The 24814-nt window shown below is 44.1% G+C and overlaps 1 protein-coding gene across 3 annotated transcripts in view; it reads right to left on the bottom strand.

Annotated features, from left to right (window-relative positions):
- The window catches only part of CXCL16 (C-X-C motif chemokine ligand 16), a 103979-nt gene extending 79654 nt beyond the window's left edge, over positions 1–24325 (bottom strand). Inside the window, exon 1 of one of the 3 annotated variants that reach the window (XM_085637929.1) lies at positions 24183–24325. In XM_085637929.1, coding sequence (XP_085494055.1) covers positions 24183–24255 — 73 coding nt within the window. In that variant the 5' untranslated portion in view covers positions 24256–24325. Of the gene's footprint in view, positions 1–23301; positions 24135–24182 lie in introns of those variants that run through there. The other 2 variants (XM_085637930.1, XM_085637928.1) reach the window with 2 other exon arrangements.
- Positions 24326–24814: the final 489 nt, after the last annotated feature.

The following is a 24814-nucleotide window of genomic DNA, read 5'->3' as shown; positions in this document are numbered from 1 at the left end:
TGTACACACAGTGAGTGGTGTTGTGGTAGTTACAAGCCAGAGAGCAATATAGGATGATGACAATTGTAACATATTCTTTTGCTGTAATGATTGGATTTGCCGGTATAGACTTATACAAATATTTTCTTTTGCTTTTTCATTCAATTTTTTTTAATAAATGACATTGTTTTTTTGATTGCCAAAAATATATTCTGATATAGATGGCTTAAGGAACAAATTATTCTCCAAATGTGTGTTTTCAATCTAATACAGAAATTGATATCACATCACATTGGGTGTCATGTTTGTTCCGGTTGTCAAATATCAGTTTTGAAGGGCTGTATGCCCTTTCCTTTAATGTTTGATATTTCAATATGTCTTATCCGGAACTTACTTTTTATATTTTATGCCATTTCTTTCTTAGTTTTTTTATTTCTCAAAAATAGCACAGAAGCTTAATAGCATTATTTTTAACTTACTCCCAGATATCTTAGATCATTTAGCAGGGATTAAGGTTTGATCTAATGGTTCTGCTGTTCTTTTCTGTCCACTACTATTTTTAGTATAACTGTTAACTTGTTTCGCGTATGCTTGGGAGAGACTGCATATATAAACAGTTTATTTCATCATAGTTGGTAATAACTAATTGATTTTTTGTCTTATGATGAGTATTCTCCTCTCAAAGAATTTGCGACTTATTTGAGTTTGCCACCATGGCTTTCGATCTTTGCATCGTCCCAATTACAAGCAAACATCCCATCAGTATTAGTCCTTTGTGCCCAACTAAGGGCATTCTCAAAGAATTTGCGACTTATTTGAGTGTACCACCCTGGCCACCGTGGCTATCGATCTTTGCATCGTCCCAATTACAAGCAAACATCCCATCAGTATTAGTCCTTTGTGCCCAACTAAGGGCATCCCCAGGCTTTACAAGAACGGGCAGACCCCATCAGTTCCACAGATACCGAGTTCCATGTACCTCATGACTGGTGAGCCTACTCTCCCTTACAAGGGTAGTCAACACTCACCAGCACCGTGGATAGTTATTGTGTGTTACCAGCAACATGTGAATGATGCTCACACCCATAGGGTTTTTCTAGGAGAAATAGAGGAATTCTCAGACAGATAGCAGATTTCACAGCTCAGTATTGTAAGATGAGCAAAGTATTAATCAATTTATGAAATTGAAGCATAGCATGTACTTTCCATAAGGAGGGTCGAAGGTTGTTAAAAGTACTGGGGCAAAAATGGAAATGGATGAAATCCCAGTCTCTGCCGGCAGAACCTGGTACCTTGATTCACCGCAGCCCACTAGAGCACAAGACGTGGACAAGAGAATTTTTAACAAAATGATTTTTTCAAGAACAGTACGTCGGAATCATACACATCACCTAGAAGGAAATCTTGCCATCAACAGGGAGCTATTAAAGAGTGCAAGGAAGAGGTTTTACACAGCAGATGCTGGTGGCTTTCAAACTAACCCTGGCCACCTAATTCAATATAGATTAAAGGTGTTTCTGCAGAAATTTGGGTGAAAATAATTTATTGAACATGCCTGTAATTAAGTTTTGGCCCAAAAATAGCTACTTTCCTTCCTTCCATAATAAGGTGAAGTAGAATTGTTTATGATGAAAAAGCAAGTCAAAAAGAGAGTAGATCTGAGCAAATATCATTGGGTCCGATTCAAATTTAAAGCCCAAGTTGTTGACATAGAGACTGGTATAGGAAAGGTACCCATCTTGGCTGGCCAAAGGTCAGTGCACTATAAGTTAAAATGACCATCAACAATCATTAGTTGTGTGTTTCCAGAGTTTGAGTCTTAGGCAGTTGGAGACCATGCACTCTCTGACCTCTCTGATGCATTCCTAGAAAGAGGTGCCCAGATCCTGTCCATAAAGACGGAGGAGTTTCTGGGTGTCATCTACATAGCTGAAGAAAAGACGGCCGTCATCACGGATGAGCCTAGCCAATGACATTGAAAAGCTAGGGCACCAAAGCAAATCCCTGTGGGTCCGTGCAGGACAATGCCTGGGACCCAAAAAGGATAGGCAAAAGCCAGATTTTTTCAGTATTACCAGACAAGAGTTAAATAAATTGTTGGCACAGCTACTAATGCCAATCTCTTGGAGCCTGCCCAAGATGATGAGGCCGGCGACTGTCAAATGCCCTTGATAAGTCATGAAGAATCAGGGAACCCACAACATCAGCTGCAAGCATGGTGTGGAGATGGAAACCCCCTTGTGCCTCACCCAAGATATTATTAGATTCCAAGAAGCTGCTCAGTTGAACAACCAGATGACTTCACGGAATGTTCACTGCTATGAGAAGTGAAATCATAGTTAGCAGGTGAGGGCCAAAGGGAGACCTTTTTCAGCAGTGGTATTGCTTCTTTGATCTGAGCAAGCACCCGGCCATAAGTCTGAGAGAATGATGGTCCTCAGTACGAGTGGCCTGGACTTAGGTGAGATCACACCTGATATATAACGATACAGTGAGGTATAATATTTATTGGCATCAATTATGAGCGTTTTCTTTGAAAATGTGGCAAAACATGCATGTTTTGGTGCTTTCTGCATCAACATCTGGATGCCCTGGAACATTTCTAGCTTTTTTCCCCGCTTATAGTCTCCATTTATATTCTTATAAAACTGCAGAACTCGTATCACAAATCAACAATTATTGCGCCGCCTGTAATGAGGGTCGACAAATATTGCAGACTGGAACAGCAATGGCAAGACCATAAAATGTGGCCAGGTTGACGTGGCAGGAATTAAGCGGGTATAGTGATTAAGACAGATCACACCATGTTCGATCTGAGGAACACTAAAACCTTATTCATAGAAATCAACAGATACTACATCTTGGTGTAAATACAGTGATCACATATTGCAGTTATACTCCTTGGGGATTTATGGTATGGGGACTCATGCAGCAAGTAAACAATTTCACACCCTTTTTACGTTTTTTTCACAGATAACCCCAATATTTAGAGAGATTTGTATGAGAAACAAAAACATGGTTCAAGTGGAATTAGCACCTCAACTTCGAAGGTCAAATTGGGCAAAATGTGACATTTACCGAGCACCCCGAAAGCAGCGAAAAGGAATCAGTGGAAAGACCACTTCAGCCTTCCACTCGAATAAATGCTTTAATGTCCACTACCTTCTGGTAAAGAAGGAAGCTAGAGGATTGTGCAACTCCTGGTAGGAGGGGACATTGTAGGGACCAGCAGAGGGTTGGTAAGGTTCTGAACATTACGAAAAATCTACTATTGCCTGTTTGCTGCTTCTAGAAAGTGACTAAAGAGAAGCATTTGTGAGCTATAGCCAGACCGCTCTATACCTCAAAACATGGTGAACACCTGAACTCCCTTAATTCTCATTCCCTCTACCCTACCCCTCATTCATGGTCAGTCTCTGAATCCTAAGGGTGTTAACCTATGTTCCCCGAAGGGATAGGCAGCTCTCTGTATTTCAAATAGATTGTCAGCTGCCACCAGCCCGCATGGAATCAGCCCCTCTGCCACCACAGGTGGTGCACGTGTGGCACGCTACTAATAGATATTGAAATCCAAGTGCCCCCCCCCCTTTGGAAGGTTAACTCCAGGTACTTCCCAATGGAGTTTACCCAAATGTGCCCAGAGAAGCTCAGTACCTTTTACATCACCCTCTATTACCCATAAATAATGAGTTCACTGTCAGTGTCTGGGTACTCAACCCCAGTACCTCAAACGTCCGTCAAGTACTGTCTCACTGCAAAGATGGCTTGTAGTGTGTACTACACCGGGATTACCAATCATCCCTGATTTTTTGGACATTCTCATTAATCAGTGCCATATCCCTGAGAGAACTGTAAGCCTGAGTCTGGATCCATGTGCCAGTGTGGAACTAGCCACCATCCGGCACATGAACTTCCATTCCTCTGCCAAGAGAACCAGACATTGTTGGCTAAAGTCGATGGGAGGATGGCTTAATTCATGGGAGTGTGTTAAAACTGTCAGAACTGCCTCTGAGAAGTCCCTTTTCAACCAAAGATTGGAAAAAACTGCAACCAGAGGCTGTGTTACATCTTGAAACTAACTCCCCTTCTCCAGTTCATCTTATAACAAACTGATTTTCAGCAACAATACAATGTCACAATATTACAGAAAGTGCCTCACTGCAAACGTTGTTCATTAAAAAAAATAAAACTACCATACCTCTTATATACACAAGATAAAATAACTCCTCCAATGTAGCTTTACGATCAATGTGATGAGAAAAATAAAGATATTTTATTAAGTTAAAGAAACAAAGTCAAACACAAACACTATCAAAACAAGACTAGCTATGAAGTACATAAGAACAACTGCAAACCTATCTAAGTGTTTCCTCCTTGTGCAGACTCTTTTGTTTTTCTGCCTGTTGCTTCACTAACAAATTCCTAATAAACTTTCTCATAACACTGCAAATGAATCACATATCCTTAGTCTCAATAAGGGAAACAAACTGATGTGCCCGTAGCAATACAATTTGGTCAAATGGGAAAGCGGGGATTTAGATGCAGAAGTTTTCATCTTAACTGGTGGAAGGTCGACATAACCCCATGGCAACGTTGCCCTTAAATTTCTTTATCAGGTGAAGTCAAAAGGATGAACAAATTGTTTGTGTGTGTGTGTGTATGTTAGAGTGGAAGTGGCCGAGTCTATGGGCATTAAACGTGCGGTCTCCAACCACAATACTTGATTGTAACTGTTTTGAAAAGGAAAATCTATCCTGTTGGATTTTGTTACTGTACTTGAGCGTGAAAAGAAACCCTCGTGCGCCATTAGAAATATTGTGATATTTAAAAGCAGTCCTGATCCTTAAAATTCAAAATTTTATAAAACCACTCATTTAATTTATCAAAGGTGGGAAAATAGTAATTTTAATTCTCCCCAGCAACAATCTGGTTTAAAAACAGAGCACAATAAAGTAGCACAGTATAAAGCACAAAAACTGCTCCAGTTATTCAGCACAATGCTAAACTGGATGGTAAAGACAGGTGCTAAACTGGATGGTAAAGACTGGTGCTAAACTGGATGGTAAAGACAGGTGCTAAACTGGATGGTAAAGACTGGTGCTAAACTGGATGGTAAAGACAGGTGCTAAACTGGATGGTAAAGACTGGTGCTCAATTGGATGGTAAAGACTGGTGCTAAACTGGATGGTAAAGACAGGTGCTAAACTGGATGGTAAAGACTGGTGCTAAACTGGATGGTAAAGACTGGTGCTAAACTGGATGGTAAAGACAGGTGCTAAACTGGATGGTAAAGACAGGTGCTAAACTGGATGGTAAAGACTGGTGCTAAACTGGATGGTAAAGACAGGTGCTAAACTGGATGGTAAAGACTGGTGCTAAACTGGATGGTAAAGACAGGTGCTAAACTGGATGGTAAAGACTGGTGCTAAACTGGATGGTAAAGACTGGTGCTCAATTGGATGGTAAAGACTGGTGCTAAACTGAATGGTAAAGACAGGTGCTAAACTGGATGGTAAAGACAGGTGCTAAACTGGATGGTAAAGACAGGTGCTAAACTGGATGGTAAAGACTGGTGCTAAACTGGATGGTAAAGACAGGTGCTAAACTGGATGGTAAAGACTGGTGCTCAATTGGATGGTAAAGACTGGTGCTAAACTGGATGGTAAAGACTGGTGCTAAACTGGATGGTAAAGACTGGTGCTCAATTGGATGGTAAAGACTGGTGCTAAACTGGATGGTAAAGACAGGTGCTAAACTGGATGGTAAAGACTGGTGCTAAACTGGATGGTAAAGACTGGTGCTAAACTGGATGGTAAAGACTGGTGCTAAACTGGATGGTAAAGACTGGTGCTAAACTGGATGGTAAAGACTGGTGCTAAACTGGATGGTAAAGACTGGTGCTAAACTGAATGGTAAAGACAGGTGCTAAACTGGATGGTAAAGACAGGTGCTAAACTGGATGGTAAAGACTGGTGCTAAACTGGATGGTAAAGACAGGTGCTAAACTGGATGGTAAAGACTGGTGCTCAATTGGATGGTAAAGACTGGTGCTAAACTGGATGGTAAAGACAGGTGCTAAACTGGATGGTAAAGACTGGTGCTAAACTGGATGGTAAAGACTGGTGCTAAACTGGATGGTAAAGACAGGTGCTAAACTGGATGGTAAAGAGTGGTGCTAAACTGGATGGTAAAGACAGGTGCTAAACTGGATGGTAAAGACTGGTGCTAAACTGGATGGTAAAGACAGGTGCTAAACTGGATGGTAAAGACTGGTGCTAAACTGGATAGTAAAGACAGGTGCTAAACTGGATGGTAAAGACTGGTGCTAAACTGGATGGTAAAGACTGGTGCTAAACTGGATGGTAAAGACTGGTGCTCAATTGGATGGTAAAGACTGGTGCTAAACTGGATGGTAAAGACAGGTGCTAAACTGGATGGTAAAGACTGGTGCTAAACTGGATGGTAAAGACTGGTGCTAAACTGGATGGTAAAGACTGGTGCTCAATTGGATGGTAAAGACTGGTGCTAAACTGGATGGTAAAGACTGGTGCTAAACTGGATGGTAAAGACAGGTGCTAAACTGGATGGTAAAGACAGGTGCTAAACTGGATGGTAAAGACTGGTGCTAAACTGGATGGTAAAGACAGGTGCTAAACTGGATGGTAAAGACTGGTGCTCAATTGGATGGTAAAGACTGGTGCTAAACTGGATGGTAAAGACTGGTGCTAAACTGGATGGTAAAGACAGGTGCTAAACTGGATGGTAAAGACTGGTGCTAAACTGGATGGTAAAGACTGGTGCTAAACTGGATGGTAAAGACTGGTGCTCAATTGGATGGTAAAGACTGGTGCTAAACTGGATGGTAAAGACAGGTGCTAAACTGGATGGTAAAGACTGGTGCTAAACTGGATGGTAAAGACAGGTGCTAAACTGGATGGTAAAGACTGGTGCTAAACTGGATGGTAAAGACTGGTGCTAAACTGGATGGTAAAGACTGGTGCTAAACTGGATGGTAAAGATAGGTGCTAAACTGGATGGTAAAGACTGGTGCTAAAATGGATGGTAAAGACTGGTGCTAAACTGGATGCTAAAGACTGGTGCTAAAATGGATGGTAAAGACTGGTGCTAAACTGGATGGTAAAGACTGGTGCTAAACTGGATGATAAAGACTGGTACTAAACTGGATAGTAAAAGCTAGTGCTAAACTGGATGGTAAAGACTGGTGCTCAATTGGATGGTAAAGACTGGTGCTAAACTGGATGGTAAAGACTGGTTCTAAAATGGATGGTAAAGACTGGTGCTAAACTGGATGCTAAAGACTGTTGCTCAACTGGATAGTAAAAGCTAGTGCTAAACTGGATAGTAAAGACTGGTGCTCAACTGGATGATAAAGACTGGGTTCCAAACTAGAAGGTAAAAAGTGCTGCTAAACTGGATGGTAAAGACTGGTGCTCAACTGGATGGTAAAGACTGGCGCCAAACTAGAAGGTAAAAAGTGGTGCTAAACTGGATGGTTAAAAACTAGTGCTCAACTGGATGGTAAAGACTGGTACTAAACTGGATGATAAAGACTGGCGCTAAACTAGATGGTAAAACGTGGTGCTAAACTGGATGGTTAAAAACTAGTGCTCAACTGGATGGTAAAGACTGGTGCAATCGGAAATTGCTCTGCATGACTTTTAAACCCAATTTAACGCACATTAGTGAATGATAGAGGGTATCTCATATCTGCCTTGGAAGAATATAGTAACTGCAAGTGTTCCTCACTATGGATTGGAAGGTTTCCTGTCCCACCATGGATGGGCAGCTTCCAGTACCCACCTGGATGGGCAGTCTATAGCATCCCGTAGATATCTGGCTGTCTAAACCTCAAGGACGTATAGATAGCATGACGGCTAAGGAGGCATGAGGTATAAACAGAAAATAGCACCTATGGATGGACACACCCATTTACCCTGAACACCCCATGGATGGTGTGTGGTGTCAATATTGTCTGTTAATATCATCTTGGATGGTCAGCCCATTGCCTTCTACCACGGATGGTCCACCGTCCTTAGTCCCCTTTCATGGAAGGTCGGCCAGCTGATAAACGCCCCTCCCCACAGGATGAGCCACAGCATAGGGTACTCCTTTCAATCTGCACCCAACCCCCTGTCTAACACTCACAGGAAGTCAAAGATATGCACACATCTTCTACGTTCATGGACGTTTACAAGCAGAGGATCATTGTAACAATTCAGCAGTTGATGCAGAACTAGGGTTGTGTATAAGTCTTCTCTCACTTTTTATTCTGATTTTAGTCAATGTCATTTTTTAATGCAGCGTTGCACTTTAGCGGCACTGTTAACCATAGCTATTGCTACCCACGTTAGCTATGCTCATTTGATTCCCCCCAGATGAATCAAGGAACAAGGGGGAGGAAACAATATTACAAACTCTGACCTTCCAGCTGACTAAACTACAACAGTAGGGACATTCCTCACAGAGATATCTTAGCTATTTGGGCTTACTACATGATTCTACTGGTGAAATTTCTTAGGGCATTAGAGATGTAGGTATATCCAGCAACTATTATGATAATGGGTCAGCATTGGGGTTACTGCAAATATGCCATCCTGCAGTCACAGAGGGTTTGCTGTGTTGGCCTTATGTTCTACCACCTGCTGGTTAATTTGCAGATTTCAGCAAAACAATATGTTAATGGATCAAGTTCCTGAAATAACTACACTACACGGTGCAGGTATTTTTCAAAAGTTCATAGGTAAACTTCAGTTGTTGCTTGCTGTATTCAGGAATTAAAATCGTTCTAATGAGTTGAAAAGTTAGTTAAAATAGCATTAATGATCTGAGTTTATACACAGAGCCAGGCTTTAGTCTGCGAGAAGATATGTTGCAGATACCTGTGGTGTGAACACAGATTAAAAACAAAACTGAAGGCCACTTCTCAACATAAATGAGAAACTTGATAAACGAGTCCCCACCCCTTTTATTAGAAGAGGTGAGCATGTTAAGACTAGTTTTTTGGCAAGTGCAACATTGCATGTTTTAAAGAAGCTATTTAACTCTGGGGGTAGGGAGAGATGGCCTCACACAGAGCTGCAAATCAACGTTCCTGAGCTCTCATGCATGACAACAATTGCTGGTTGGTGAGTGACGTTATCAAGAAGCTATGGTCGAGGTGCACACCTTTCTTCCTTAAGAAACTTTCACGTTATGCGTTGTGCTGGAACAGTAAAAACATTCTGCTTCAAAAAGCAGCACTTTAAACAGCAGCGTCATTTCTATTTCCTCGTCACATCATGTGGCACTCCATTGCCACACAATTACAGTGGCCTTGGTCATAGGTTTATCATAAGATGTCGAGATGTGTTTATGCTTTCTGAAAAGTGCTGCACCTATAGCTTATATCGGTCCTACCCTGGCGCTGAGAGTTGCAGTTTATTTTGCAGGACATTTTTGCGTCCCATGCAGGTGACAAGTTCCTATCCTGGTTGATGGAGCCGTGGGTGTAATCACTAAGGAGAAAGTGTGAATCTATAAAGAGCAAACTCAAACTTTCATTCCATACCACGAGTACCATTCAATTGGGAAATAATGTTCACCTTCTTTTAAGTGCCAACAATAATCCAGTTTATATTTTTACAATATTAATGGCAATTACTTGTATAATTATACACACCTATCTACCCATGTCACAGTACACCTCATGTGCATTGATAACATATTTTTCTTGCATATACAAAAAATATGTTTCTACAAATCTTGCAGCAATCAATTGCAGGTCTCTCTCCCTGCTCTTAGGCTTTATTCACGTCTTTTAAGCTCAAGTGGATGTATCAAGATTTTCGAGAAAAATACAAGGTACGTCTTCACTTTTTTCCTTAAAAAAATATATATATCCTCCATATGTTTTTTGAGTGGTTCAAAAAAATAAACCCATTTCCAATGGCATGTTATGTGGCGAGAAGGCGCATTTATTACCCTCTTATACAAAACATCTGACACTATTTCATGACCCTACTCATGAAAAAATTCTTTCATTTTAATACCCTTCGAGAATGAGAGGGCTGCAGTCCCCCTGTCTTTTGTTCCAGTATTCACAGGCCCTGATTACAAGTCTGATGGTAAATACCACCAAACTTGCACACAGGGTGACTAACAATACTATTGGGTTTGGTAAATAACACGTGTCAAAGAACACGGATTATGAGTGGGGCGGGAGCGTCACCCCACAAACGATAACAAACATCGTTATCATATTATTTTTCTGAGCTACGGGGCTGGGTTAGGGCGGGGCTGGTGCCACAGGGGGAGGAGTGGTTCATGCACTTACGTGCAGCCAAACAGTTTATGCACTCACGTGCAGCCAAACAGTTTATGCACTTACGTGCAGCCAAACAATTTATGCACTTACGTGCAGCCAAACAGTCATGCACACTTTTCATTTTCTCCACTGGCAATACACAGCCTGGGTGGAGAACATGCACAGGCTGCATGTCACCGTCTGAGGACCGAACCACAGCGCTCAGACCAATCACAACGCTGCCTTGCAGCGTTGTGATTAGCTATGGGGAGACTGCGTGCTTCTGGGACCCGTCCATGAAGGAGGAGAGACGGAGGCTGCCATAAGAAGATAAGTATTTATTTATTTGTTGTTCCCCCGTTCCCTGCCAACCGCCACTGTGTGCGCTGTAGAATCGCTATTTAGCACCTGAGTTTTTGTGCTATTTAGCGCATGAAGTAAATACCAAATGTGTTATTTAGCGCATGAGCTAAAAACCTCACCAAATGAATTGTACAACCACAAAACAGCAGGAAGTGGACATTTCCAGGCACTGGAATTTCCTAGAGTGTGGAAATGAATCCCTAGAGAACAGAAACAGCCAGAGCAACATTCAAAAGGATCTCAGGACACCCTAAAAGTACACCAGCAACTACTTCCTGTGTGGGGATGTGCAGACAATCATTTTGTGTAGACAAAGCACTTTGAAACAAGACTGAATCCACTTCCATCCTCTGATATCACTCATTCGTTGCAAGTAGAAACATGCCAAACTTTCCCACCATGAACCCAGGTAGGTAAACAAGCATTTACAATGCAACGGTCTCGGCATTGTTAAAGTTAGAGCTATTGGCATTGCTCATGATATTATTTTTGTTTATGTTTTTGTTTTTAAAACATTTAAAGAAACGGCATTGTTATTGACACTTTTCTCATCAGTACTTTTCTCTATATGATCACCCGCCATGCACCTGTAGATACAAAACAAACAAAAAGCATTCTTCTGGCTGTGAACGCGACAGAAGCTCCAAGCCTGGGAGTTCCTCCTCCAAAGGTGCGGCGCATCCTCCCTCCCCAGCGCGTCCGACTCGCCGTATGCCCGGGGCAGGTGTCGAAAGAGTCTGGAAATGCTCGTCTTTCGTAGCCAATTAAAATGTATATTTTAATATAACATTCACTGCAGATTTATTTAGCAATCCAGATTGCTTCAGGTTTGCTATGCAACAGTGTGCTCAGGAAGGGAAAGGTTAGTTGGCGTTCAGGTCGTAACTCGTCAACATCGATCTCCAACTACAAGGCTTGAAGCGAAAGCCCGAAAAAAAACACGCGACGTGAAAATTATGCCCTGTTGGCGGTGAGAATCAGCGTTTCGGAATCAACTGAAAAATGACCAGATGGCTTTGTGTGATGGGGAACACTACCAGGTTTCCCGTCCTGTGGTTTCGTTTTACAAATCAATATTTGCATGTGTTAATCTAGTTGGTTAATATGACATAGACAAGACTGCAACTCCCACAATGCAGTAGATTCTTAAAAAAAAAATGCTCAGGATTACAAAATAGTTTCTCGCTGACATGATGTCACCTGGTAATCACACATATTGCACAGACTGGTCCGCTCTCGTACTTGGTTTCTTGGGCGAGAGCCTAGCTTGGTAAGCGTGCTCGGTGTTTTCAGCCCAAGAACACGACTAACTAGGAGATACACAAATTGAGTGCTGTGGTTCAATCACAGTTAGTAAGCTGTAAAAGGTCCCTCCGTTTCGAGTGAGTTATATACAGGCGCGCAACACCCATTGGACTCAAAGGGCTTCAGCCCCCCCCCGTTGTGGCAGCCCGGGATGAGACCGCTTCCCGGGCAGACACAAAGCCGCGCCCGAGCACTTCACAGGTCTTTAAAAAGACCATTTGCATGTTAATGAGGCCTCGCTGTTGTTTCACTCCTTCTAAGAGCCCCTGCAGCTCCACTCTTCCTAGATTCAGCCCCCCCACCCCCGAAATCAGCGCCACTCTGCCTACTGTTTAAAGATTCAGCCCCCCCGAAATTTTTGCTTAGCCCCCCCCGAAATTTGGCTCTAGTTGCGCCTCTGGTTATGTACATGGGCATGTCTAGGCGTTGACAAGAAATTCAACAATGTGATGCTTCAGTTAATCTCAGCCAGAGAGAGGACTGTGGTGTAGGGTATGCCACGACGTGGGCCCCGTGCTCGCAGTATAATTGGATGCATGGTGCATGTGACAAGAGGCCCAGACAGGCCTGAAACCGGTCTGTGGTTGCTTGTGGTCCTATACGGTCCACCTGGCCTTTTGGCTCGGGATGGACGTCTTTTGGCTCATGGTCAAGTTTAATTTGCATATGGCCGTTCTGTCTGGATCTGGGTAGTGGATTAAAAAAAAGTTATGGTTTGGAATGTGCCCCTTACCGGTAGCTGAGATCAACTAGAACATATTTTATTTTATGCAAGTGTTTTACGTGACAGCATTGTTTCTGTTACTATGCGCTACCAGTTGCGGCAGGTGAGGCACAGAGCCGAGGACATTATTTGACTAAAAGCACTCAATACAGCTAACTGAGGGAGCTGGGATTAGAAAGCATCGATCTTGGTTCCACGGTCACCAATGCACGCGCCTAAGAGAGTGCCTCCCAACGAACCTCTGTGCCTCTCTCCGTATCGGACCGCCCATTGGTGCAAATTACGCTTAGTTGCATTTTAAAAGTAACGGAATCATGCTTCGCTTCCCGGCTTGCCAGAAAAAGGTTTCACAAAATAGACTACCATAACTAGTCTTCATAACAATAGCCAGAATGTGCTCGCCTTGCAGAGAACTCGTCTTTTTATTAAGATTACAGAACCCTTCCGTTTCCTTGCGTTTAGGAACGCAGAGCCCAGCCCTTGCTCCCACATCTGTCGTGAATTAGCGAGGCATGGCAGCCTTCCTCGCAGGATGAAGCACTTGGAAATCTGGAAACTGTTTGCGTTGTACAAAATGGCTGCTGCCATACTGCCTGCTCTCGAGGAGGCCTGGGTGTAATATTTTCCATCTGGCTTCCTCAGCCACAGCAAGCTGTTTTATAAGGACAGGTTCCACTTTTCAAATCAGACGCCGGGACACCACCGCCTTTCTCCGAGGTGAAGCAGAAATGCCTCGGAGAAAGGCAGCGGCGTTTTCGGATTCGGGGGCGTGTTTTTCTTTTCTCTCCTCTTGCCATTGGCTGGAGGAGAAAATGAGAAAGGTAGCAAAAAACACGCCCCCGAATCCGAAAAGGACGGGGCCTGTTCGGAGAGACAAAGCCTCTTCTCCAATGGCTGGCCAGCATTTAAGAGGCCAGCCAATGGAGAAGAGGAGAGAAGAGGGGCGGGTTCAAGCCCCTCTTCTCCAAAACATTAATTCTCCGGACTTCCGGTTCTGCCTTCGGCAGACCGGATGGTCCCGAGACCTAAAAAAGTACACATTTACGTATCCTGAGAGGGAGGTCTTGCCCACACAGGTGGTAAGACATCATGGCAGTGTAATGTGCCTTCTCATGATGAAGATACCACCAAAAACAAAGAAAAACATGATTGATGAAGGAGATAATTGCCAAAATCCAAATTAAATCAACACATCCGCATGATGTTGAGAACATTAATAAAAGGTTCTAAACCTTGAAGTTCTAGGTACGTAAGCGAGTTACCAAGCGCAAGCACCAAAACATGGCAACTGGTGGTAGTTCTTCACATCAGCTCTATCTCAAACTGTGAAAAGAATCAATTATGACCATCCTCAACATGTCTAGAGTGGAAGATATGAAAGAAGGTCTTGATATCGGAAGAGTCCTGGTTAACAGTCATGAAAGTCATAACGGAAGTACTTGTGGTTGTTTAAAAGTTGACTTGGCTGAGAATCATCATTGTTGTGAAAAGTGGCTGATATAAATTGTTACACATATTCAAAATGATCCATGTATATGTCATGAGTGTTAACAACTCTATAATGGTACTGCTGACATGTATAGAGATTGGGATCCAACAATCATAATGCATTGTAATCCTGATAATGAAGGGTTGAGTTGTCTGCCCAGTAATTTAAGGATGTTGTGCTACCACAGTGTGACCAACGTGGCTTCTTGTCAGCATCATAACATTGTGGTTTTGTACAGAGCACTTAACACACTTGTACGGTATACAGAGATCCACATACCACTGCATTTGCACATTTCCTTTGTTTGTAGTTTTATATAGCGCAAACTTGACGCGAAGGTATCAGAGCATTTTACATGAGCACCAGTTACGTTTCAGACAAAAACATGCATTTTTTTTGTTAAGCATGGGGAGATTAAGTGATTTGCCCACAACCACAGGATGTTGAGCATCCCTGTCCGGACTTGAACTCAGTTCCCTAGCTTCTAGGCCGACCGCTTTAGCCATTAGGCCACACCCCCTCTAACTTGTTCTTCTGTACTGGAGGTCACCACTTGTACATGAGTGCAGCCAATTGACCCTATGATAACAGGGAATCCTGCTGTCGCTCAGGAGTTTGCTTTGCTGGAATTAGGTGTGTGGGTGTCCAAGAGGAGCTCTACATGCTGCTCACTCATTTTCTGATAGGCAGAAATCGCTTAGCAGAGTCATTTGCTAAGGTTGACTGAGCAATGTCATGCACCAACCTTACTGTCTGCTGTGTGTGCCTGTTGCAAAGACTTCCAGTGATTCTAACATTTTCAGGAAGGGGGGATGGCAGTGAAATCCTATGCTGAGCTCCAGGGAAGCCGTAATGATGAAAATATTTTTGTTCAGTGCCCAAATCTCAAGCTGACTCATGCTCATGGGTTCCAGCCTCATCCTGTCAATCCAGGCTTTACCCTGTGTTGCTGCGCCATTCAACGTCACTGATTGGTGCCTCGTCCACATATAGTGTCCTAAGAGCACTGCATCCATTTTGGTGACTGCAGAACGAAAGTGTGAGCTGCTGCAATCAACCTGTGAGAGCTTCACCAGTCCCGGACTGTTGATGTAGGTCTGGCCCTGTGTGCAGGTGTGTGTGAAAGTCTATTATTTGCAGCTCAAACAGTGCATGTACTGTGTTTTTTGCATTATTGTGTTTGTCTTTAAATACATTTTTCTATAGATTTACAACTTTTGTTTCCTACACTTTCATGAACTTTTACCAGCTGCTTCTCCCTCGCATTATTGTAGCTGGGTGTTAGTTACCATACGCGTTACTTTACACATGTGGTAAATAGCTTATGTGTTAAATAGCACGAGGACTACAGACATGCAATATTAAGAACATGTGCTAATTAACACATACAGGGCCAGATTTACGACCCTAAATTGCTTGCGACCCGTTTGCGCATGCAAAATAGCCCAGGGCCATGTACAATTCCTAAATAGCGAGTCGCAATTTATTTACGACTCGCTATTTAGGAATTGCGAGTCGCAATTAAAAAAGGGCATTCCCTTCCTAATTGCGTCCGCAAATCAGTGTAAAAATGTTTTGTGACCGCAATTGTGGTCGCAAAGCACTCGCAAATTACCACCCTGTTCAAGAGGGTGGTAATGCAGTCACAATTTGGAAGGGGTCCCCAGGGGACCCCTTCCACTTTGTGACTGTCTCTAAAAATATGTTTTAAGGGGACCACTGCCTGCCCTTATAAAATGAAACAAAAACGTTTCATTTTTTCTTTTTAAATGCATTCCATTTTCCTTTAAGGAAAACGGGCTGCATAAAAACAGAAGCATTTACAATGCAATAGGTCTCGCATTGAAGTGAGTTGGAGCTATTGTCATTGAAAATAGCAATGCATTTTATTTTTGTTTTCTTTTTCAAAACATAAACAAAAGGCATTGTAATTTACAATGCCAATAGCTTAAACTCGCGTAACTGTGAGACCTATTGCATTGCAAATGCTTGTTGAAATTGTAATTGAAACATCCACAAAAGTTACCTCAATTTAAGGTATACCAATACTATTTCTGTGCGCTATAAGATCCTAGCAAGGCATCGGTGACTTGACCACACTGCGTAACCTTACTGATTTGGAATTGGACACCTGATCAATAGATTACTTTGAATTAGAATCTGTCAAGGTATTTTAGTTGCTTTGAAACAGTCTACGAGTGCAGAGTCCCTTTCAAAGCCTAGAAAAAAAAAGTAGGATGTGGTAAGCAAAATGGGCAGATGTTGGTGTGTGGCTAAATTATTGTCCTTGGAACCTGGAGATCGAATTTCCAGTCCCAAAGTCAGTACTTGAGATAAAAAGTCGTAGAAGTCTGGGCAAATGACATAATTTGTTTGTACCTGTACTTGTAAATACGTGCAATATAAAGTACAAGTAATGTAAACGTGTAGATATATGGCATGCCTTCTAATTCCAATGAGACGGTTTCGTCACCCACTCGTGTTTCCATGAAGCAGATACCTTGCAAGGCATGCATGCGCCTGGATATATGGAAGGGAAGGGTGAGGCTGGTGTTTACCATATAGGATTAGAATACGCTACCTCGGTAACAGCTGGGAGGCCATGCTGGACCTTTAGCAGTGCATCAAAGCTAGCGCATGTGCAGCATGTAGTGCTGGGACCTTGTTAGACCACGATGTAAAGGCGCTCACAGGCAGTGGCGCAGCGGCAGGTTGCAACGAGTGCAGTGAAAGCGACGACGGACAGCTGAAGTGTGCATATGAAGAGGTTTTGAATAAGAACAAGGCTTGTGCTCCAGTCGCTGTGCATCAAGCCACGAGTGACCCTAAGAAGAAGAACAAAGAACCTTAATTAGGTTCAGAGTCACAAGTACCAGGTGCACTAGACTGGTACTGTCTTCCGAGGTCGGTTTCCTGAAAGTAAGGTCGGGTGTGCTGAAAATGCTGTGTCTTGAACGCTTTATGAGGGGCGAATGCCCAGGGCTAGTAGTTATGGTGTCTATAAATAGAAAGTTAAGCCCCTGAAATCTCTACCAGAAATCCGGTTTCTCCAACTAGAAGCCATCGGATACCCACACACCATACTATCCTATCGACAGAACCTCAAGTTGAGATGCTCCACTACAGTGAGAATATATCCTAAAAAGCAATCCATTGCTCATTCCAGCTACACCTGTGCTAAGTAACGTGCCAGCTGATTTTACAGAGCACAGCCCTTGTGTTACGGTAGGTGTGATCAGGTATGGCAAATTTACTCATTAAGCCAAAATTGTTCACTCATCACAAAACGACTTCAAAATTAGATTCTTTCCATACTAAACACAGTCCAAAGCTTTTAAACCTTCGAACATTTTACATTTCTGTAGTATATCACCTAATTTGAGAGAAATCAGTCATAGTACTGAACTTCAGCCAAACTAGCCAGACAGTTTTCTGTTTTTTAAGACTATTAACACCTACACAATGTTTGGTTTCTCTGGTGAATCCAAAGACGTCTTAAGAGCCTCTTAACAGACTCTGCCAACTACACACTAGAAAGGCTAGCAAAAGTCTCTTAAGGTTTCTCACGCTTCCGATGCTGTACCCCAGGAAGGTACACAATACACATTCCTATTGGACTGCTAAGACACGATCTCTCATCAAAACATTGAGGCAACGTGTTTCAGCACCCTTTCCTTCACAGTGGTTACAAAACTGGGCCCATCAGCATGCTGCTGACCAGAGAACTTTTGTCGACCAGGTAAAACGAATGACAAGAGTACCAAATCTTAGAAAATAGTCTCCATTATTCGAATTGCAGCGATGTGAAGTTAAACAAGCATTGGCATAGCCAATAGGTCTCGCCTTTGGGACCTTATACGTGTTTAGCCATGCAACAGTTGCATAACTAAATACTTATAAGGTCCCAAAAGCGAGAAATATTGGCTATGCAAAGCGGCCATGCGGCCGCTAAAGTTATCCCTATCACGATCAAACATCAAAGCGGCAGTGCGGCCGCGAAAGTGAAAGTAATCGCGGTAAAGCGCTGCGCGCGCCCGCGCTCATGCACGTGGCTCTAGGCTGGCCTGGTAGCACTTTTTGGAGCCCTCTCAATAAGTCTTGCCAGACCAGCGCATGCGCTGGGTCAGGCGAGACCTAAAAAGAAGATTCTAGGTAAAAATGTATCTATTTACTGAATGCAAGATCTGGGAAAATCCAGCTCTGGCAGACACCATACGTACTTGTTCAAGGAAGAATGCTCCAGCAGGCCCTCGAAGCTTATGTAGCTCTTCATATTGTTGTGGAGGTCACAAGAATGACTGATAAATGTGTAGGTTTACTAGACATATACGATTACTAGCTTGAAATTACATCCAATTATCCGGGGTTGCAGAGACGCAGCACAGCCATAACAAGACAACTCCTAAATGACCCCTCAAACCGAATATCACATTCCTCATTCTAGAGGCACAGTGAAGTATACCTCATACACCCACGCCATCTCAGTCTAACGTGACACAATGTTACCGCTTCATGCCACGGTGATCATCATCGTGTGCCAACATTATGAAGGAAATATCACATCTATTATCCCTTCTTAGACAAGACTCATCAAAACATCACTGTCTATAGGGCTGGTTCCTGAGTTTCTTCATACAGAAAAGATCACTTAATTTCCGACTAAAAAAAAACCCAAATGCTTTACCTTTGGTATAATCGCGGCACCCGCGCTTTACTTTTAATGTTAAAAGTAAAGCGCGGGTGCCGCGATTATACCAAAAGTAAAGAAATAGAAAAAAAAATCTATTTCTTAACCTTTGGTATAATCGTGGCACCCGCGCTTTACTTTTAATGTTATAAGTAAAGCGCAGGTGCCGCGATTATACCAAAAGTAAAGAAATAGATGCTTTTTTCTATTTCTTTACCTATGGTATAATCGAAGCACCCGCGCTTTACTTATAACATCAAAAGTAAAGCACGGGTGCCGCGCTTATACCAAAAGTAAAGAAAAACAAGTGGCGCGCGTGTCACGCCTGTGTCTGGGCACGATCAGAGCTCCTCCCACGGCCTATTGGTGTCTATTATGCGCTTGGTGCGCGTAATAGACACCAATAGGGCATAGGAGGAGCTATGCGCGCGCCTCGGGCCAATTGCGTGCAGTCTTTTAGAATAAGACGCACGCAAAGGCCAATGGGGGAGCTGAAAATGAAACGCACACGCACGAGCGTGTGCGATTCCAGGGTCCATTTCTGAACCCAGGACAAAAGGACTCTCACCTGTGCGAGCACTGCTACGCAGTGCAATGCAGGTCGCAAGACCTAAAAACTGCTTTATTTAAAAGCAGTCCCAGACATGGTGGTCTGCTGAGCCCAGCAGGCCACCATACCTGTGAGGGCCTATCATTCCCAATGTGTTGGCATATTGCGAGAGGCTCATTAATATTAATGAGCCTCGCAATTTGCGACCCGATTGGGAATCGCAAACAGTGTTAAACACACTGTTGTACATGGCAAATTGCACCTCGCAAATTGTGACTCGCAAATGAGTCGCAATTTGGGAGGGGCCATTTTGCTGGTCGTACATCTGGTCCACTGTCTTCTGCTCATGATCAGATGATTCGATAAAGTCATGCGCTATTTACCCCTGCATTTGGTAAATGCGACTAAGCCTAACTCATAAATAGGGCCACAGTCTCTTAGGGCCTGATTGCGAGTGGGTTGTTAATTTCCGACTCCTGCGTAAACCCCTGTTTGCTCAAGGGTATGCAAGCACGTAGGCCAGGGAGGCGAAGCCAGACTGGTGAGTGGCCGCCACAAACCCCTACCGGAGGGCAGGATGATGAGCGGGCATAGCTAGGCTGGCAAATTGCTGAGCGCTGATTGGGCAGCATGGTTTAAATTGCCCAATAGACAGGACCCCCATGGGTGCGCACCAGGATTTAAGGGGGTGGGGGGACCCCCACCCAGAACATGTGCCTTTGCCGTTGACCCACCCACACTTTTAATGCGGGCGTCACAGCTGTAGGCAGTGGACAGGCTCAGGCAAGACGAGGAAAGCATAGAGGGACAGCAGGAGCAGCAGAATAGCCAAAGGGGAGCTGCTGAAACCTGTGCCCTTGGGATGCCGTAAGGAAGGGGCACAGGCAGCAGGCTATGGGTAAGCATGGGGTCCGCAGAGGGCAGGCACGGCACTTGCAGCCTGGGCCAGGCATGAGGGCCGCCCCAACACTTGGCAGCAAAACCTAGAGGCCGCAAGAGAAGTGCTAGACCTGCTGAGAAGGGGCATTCGCTCAGGGCGCTGTCACAAGGGCTGTGCTGTTAAGGTTTAAGGACTGGACTGGAACTCCAAGCGAGGAGGCGTGAACGACATGACTGGTTTGGAAGTAGACTACATGTTCTGTACGGCAATATGTAAATAAAAGCTGCAGCCTTTTTTGCACCATCACCGAATTGCGTTAACTGTGACATTAAGGGAAAGTGGGTGCATGTGTAGACCGGGGAGCTCAAGGGGCTTGCCTACCTGGGAGGGGTTTGAGTTGGGCGGTATTTAGCTAACCAAATATCTTTGAACTCGTAATCAGAGCAGTGTGTAAACAGTGGTTTGCCCAGGGATCGGAATATAACAAACAACCCATAATCAGGCCCAATAAGAGCCTAATGACGAGTTTCGGCGTTATCTATTGCAAATGATAAATAACTATACCACGGGGTACGATATTTATCATGTGCAATAAATAACACCTAGCACGAGTTTGACACCAAGCACGAGTTTAACACCTAGCACGAGTTTAACACCTAACACCTAGCACGAGTTTAACACCTAACACCTAGCACGAGTTTGACACCTAACACCTAACACCTAGCACGAGTTTAACACCTAGCACGAGTTTAACACCTAACACCTAGCACGAGTTTAACACCTAACACCTAGCACGAGTTTAACACCTAACACCTAGCACGAGTTTGACACCTAACACCTAACACCTAGCACGAGTTTAACACCTAGCACGAGTTTAACACCTAACACCTAGCACGAGTTTAACACCTAACACCTAGCACGAGTTTAACACCTAACACCTAGCACGAGTTTGACACCTAACACCTAACACCTAGCACGAGTTTAACACCTAGCACGAGTTTAACACCTAACACGAGTTTAACACCTAACACCTAGCACGAGTTTAACACCTAACACCTAGCACGAGTTTAACACCTAACACCTAGCACGAGTTTGACACCTAACACCTAACACCTAGCACGAGTTTAACACCTAGCACGAGTTTAACACCTAACACCTAGCACGAGTTTAACACCTAACACCTGGCACGAGTTTAACACCTAACACGAGTTTGACACCTAACACCTAACACCTAGCACGAGTTTAACACCTAGCACGAGTTTGACACCTAGCTCGAGTTTGACACCTAGCACGAGTTTAACACCTAACACCTAGCACGAGTTTGACACCTAGCACGAGATTGACACCTAGCACTAGTTTAACACCTAGCACGAGTTTAACACCTAGCACGAGTTTGACACCTAGCACTAGTTTAACACCTAGCACGAGTTTAACACCTAGCACGAGTTTGACACCTAGCACTAGTTTAACACCTAGCACGAGATTGTGGAGAATAACATGCAGAAAAATCCGTATGGTGTGGTATGACAAATACCCTGCAAGTCCTGTTAAAGTTTGGCAGGTTTAACCTGCCGAAATGTAACCGAAATCAAACAGCAGCGAAGGTATTTAACACATCCGATAATTATCAGATGCGTTAACTCTGACCTTTAATTGTGGCCGCTGGTGAGTAGCAGCTCTGGGCTGCTGTTTTGACAGAGCAAGTACGTTCAGAGAGCTGTGTAACAAATGGGTATACTTTATTTACTTGTTAAGAAAAGGTGACCTAGACAACTTATCTTTAGGAACACCCTTAGTTTTAAAGACTTCTTGCGCTAGACATGTAAAAACATGATAAACTCTATGTAAACTACAAAAAAGTGTATTTTATTAACATGCATGAGCATTTCATCTTAGATCAGATCCTATCGCCGCATTAAGAGGCATTTATTAGCAGTGATGGTTCAAACATAATCATGGAAACACTCCTGCTGCCCCCATTCTGAAAACGATGTCGTCAGTGAACCAAGCAAGCGGCAAGTCACTTGTTAGGTGCACCGTGTGTGCAGCCTTGGATTTTATATAATTGGAACATTATGAGTTATTAAATAAAACACAAGAAAAGGTTTTGTACAGCGCACCTCCTAAACTCGGTAGGTTATAAGGGGCTCTTATATGCGGTAATGAAGAAACAGGAGGAAAAGTGAAATTAACCAGTTGCCTAGGATCACACAGTTTTGTCAAGTGGGGACGCCAGGACTGAGACCAGGTTTTCAGGTTTGACATTTCGTAATTCAGCCGCCAGATGAGTATCGCTTTCCCTCTCATGTTTTATATTGCATGTTAATGCTTCGACTTTATTCTTGGTGCATGAGAATACAGCGTCTGTGGCAGACAGGAGTCACCCGAAGGCTCGGTTTGTTGTGCGCGCCATGCATCTGCTTCGCGTCCCCCTACGCCCGTCTTTCATCACCCGACACTCGCATTCGAAGCACCAGTGCGGCACTGGGGCATGCCACAGATAGGACGTTGCGCCACCCGGGAAATGTTTGCGAGTACCCGTGCCTGAAATAAAGTCAAACTAGATGCCGACCCTTGGTAAACAGGGGTTGTTTACGAGCGGGTCTGACTGAGCTTAGACGCAAAATCGTAATCAGTGCTTACATTTTGGCAGTGAAAAGTTTTCCCCGACCTCAGGACGAGCAGAAACCGGACAAAAAAATGAAATAGGGAGACCGGACTCATGCACTGAGGACTCCCGTCTCCCAGGTCCGCAACGGACTTGAGTGTGAGGCTGTACTCAAGCGATGGCCGTAGAGAACAGACAAGAAGCAATCAATTCAGAAACGAACACTCGTCGCAAACAGCGAAGTCCAACTAGTATGTTCTACGCTCCTTGTTTAAAAAGAAACAAAGACCCTGGTAGTTTTTTTTTTTTAGTGAAATCACAGTTTTGTGCTGCATGTATTGCTATGGCGCTGTTAAAGTTATGAAGAATGAACCCCTGGCCCCACGCCCCCTACACACACATGCAGTACTTACCGGGGTTCATGAGCTGAAACAAGAGGAAGGCGAGGATAGCCCCCTGGCTACCGGCTGAGGGGAGAGAATCCATGCCGTAGGTTGGAGGTGCGGTCTGGGGCTGGGTTTACGACTTCACGCCGAAAGAAGCTTCGTGGCTCCACATTTCATCACAAAAAGGTGGGAGCGAGCCTTAGCCCAGGATACCTCCAAACTCTTAATCCAGAACGGTGTGGGGTGCCCCGTGTGTGATAAATGATTTCCTTCTGGGATTGAGGGGCGAGACGTCCTCAGGTGACCAGCTCCTTCGTTCCCCGACGCTGCCTCGGAATGGCTGCCGCTGCCTCGCGCTCCCCGTACAGCGGCTCCGTTGCTTTCGGTTTCGTATCCGGGCCTGGGATTTCCGTGATGACTGAGCTGGCGAGTGGCAGCCCAGTGCTCAAGGGAGGAAAGGTGCGAAATTATCTCCTACTGTGCCGGGAGCTGTCAGGAAACTGCCTGTCATAATAGACGTCTTTCCAACTCTCGTTAAACGTGTTGTACCAGAGAACAGGCAACCCACCCCTCCTCTTATGAAGGACTGAGCACGGGGATCAAACATACAAATACCCCCCCCCCCAACCGTGCGCAAAGCAGTGTGGTGAGCCTTTCAAGTGGTCAGCCACGCTGAGACTTCTCTGAGTGACTGGCACCTAATTAAGAGTTTATGGCATGGACTATTTAGGTGAGAAGGGTCATGACCTCACAACAATCGATAAATCAGCACAACTTCCTGCGCCGTCACCACGCATTCCTCTAATGTTAGCAGCACTGCTACCTTCACAATGACGTGCCAGGCGTAGCAGCTGGTACCGTGCGTGACGCTGGCTTACAGTTGCCAACAGTTCACTGCCATGACTCACCCCTCCGAGTCCATTGAGCATTCTGCCCCAGCATGCACCTGGTGTTATTGTGGGAAGAAACTGAGGCCGACATCACCAGTCTCTGTATTTTCAACAGTAAACCCTGATTAACCAGCCTTCCCCTCGGTTAGCAGAAAATTACCAGGCAGTACCCCCATCATATGTTGTATCACCTATGGCCCTTTCATTATTAACAGAAAACTATTGTCACCATCACCAACCTCCCATCACCATCAATGGTTAACTATCGCCCCATTGTCAGCCTCCGATTATCAATAGTTAACTATCGCCCCATCGCCAACCTTTCATCCCCATCAATGGTTAACTATCGCCCCATCTTCAGCCTCCGATTATCAATAGTTAACTATCACCCCATCGCCAAAATCCCATCACTAACAATAGCCTTTATCAATAGTCAACTATAGCCCAAATTAACCTTCCATTACTATAAATAGTAAACCAATGCCCCATCGCCAACCTCCGGTGATTATCAATAGTAAACCATTGCCCCATCGCCAACCTCCGGTGATTATCAACAGTAAGCCATTGCCCCATCGCCAACCTCCGGTGATTATCAATAACATAACGTGTATTTGTAAAGCGCACGTTCGCCTGGAGGCATCTTGGCGCTG

The sequence above is a fragment of the Triturus cristatus genome, chromosome 12 (assembly GCF_964204655.1).
Source record: "Triturus cristatus chromosome 12, aTriCri1.1, whole genome shotgun sequence".
Lineage (NCBI taxonomy): Eukaryota > Metazoa > Chordata > Amphibia > Caudata > Salamandridae > Triturus > Triturus cristatus.
Note: the sequence above shows the minus strand (reverse complement) of the source record. Positions and strands in the feature narration are given on the sequence as shown.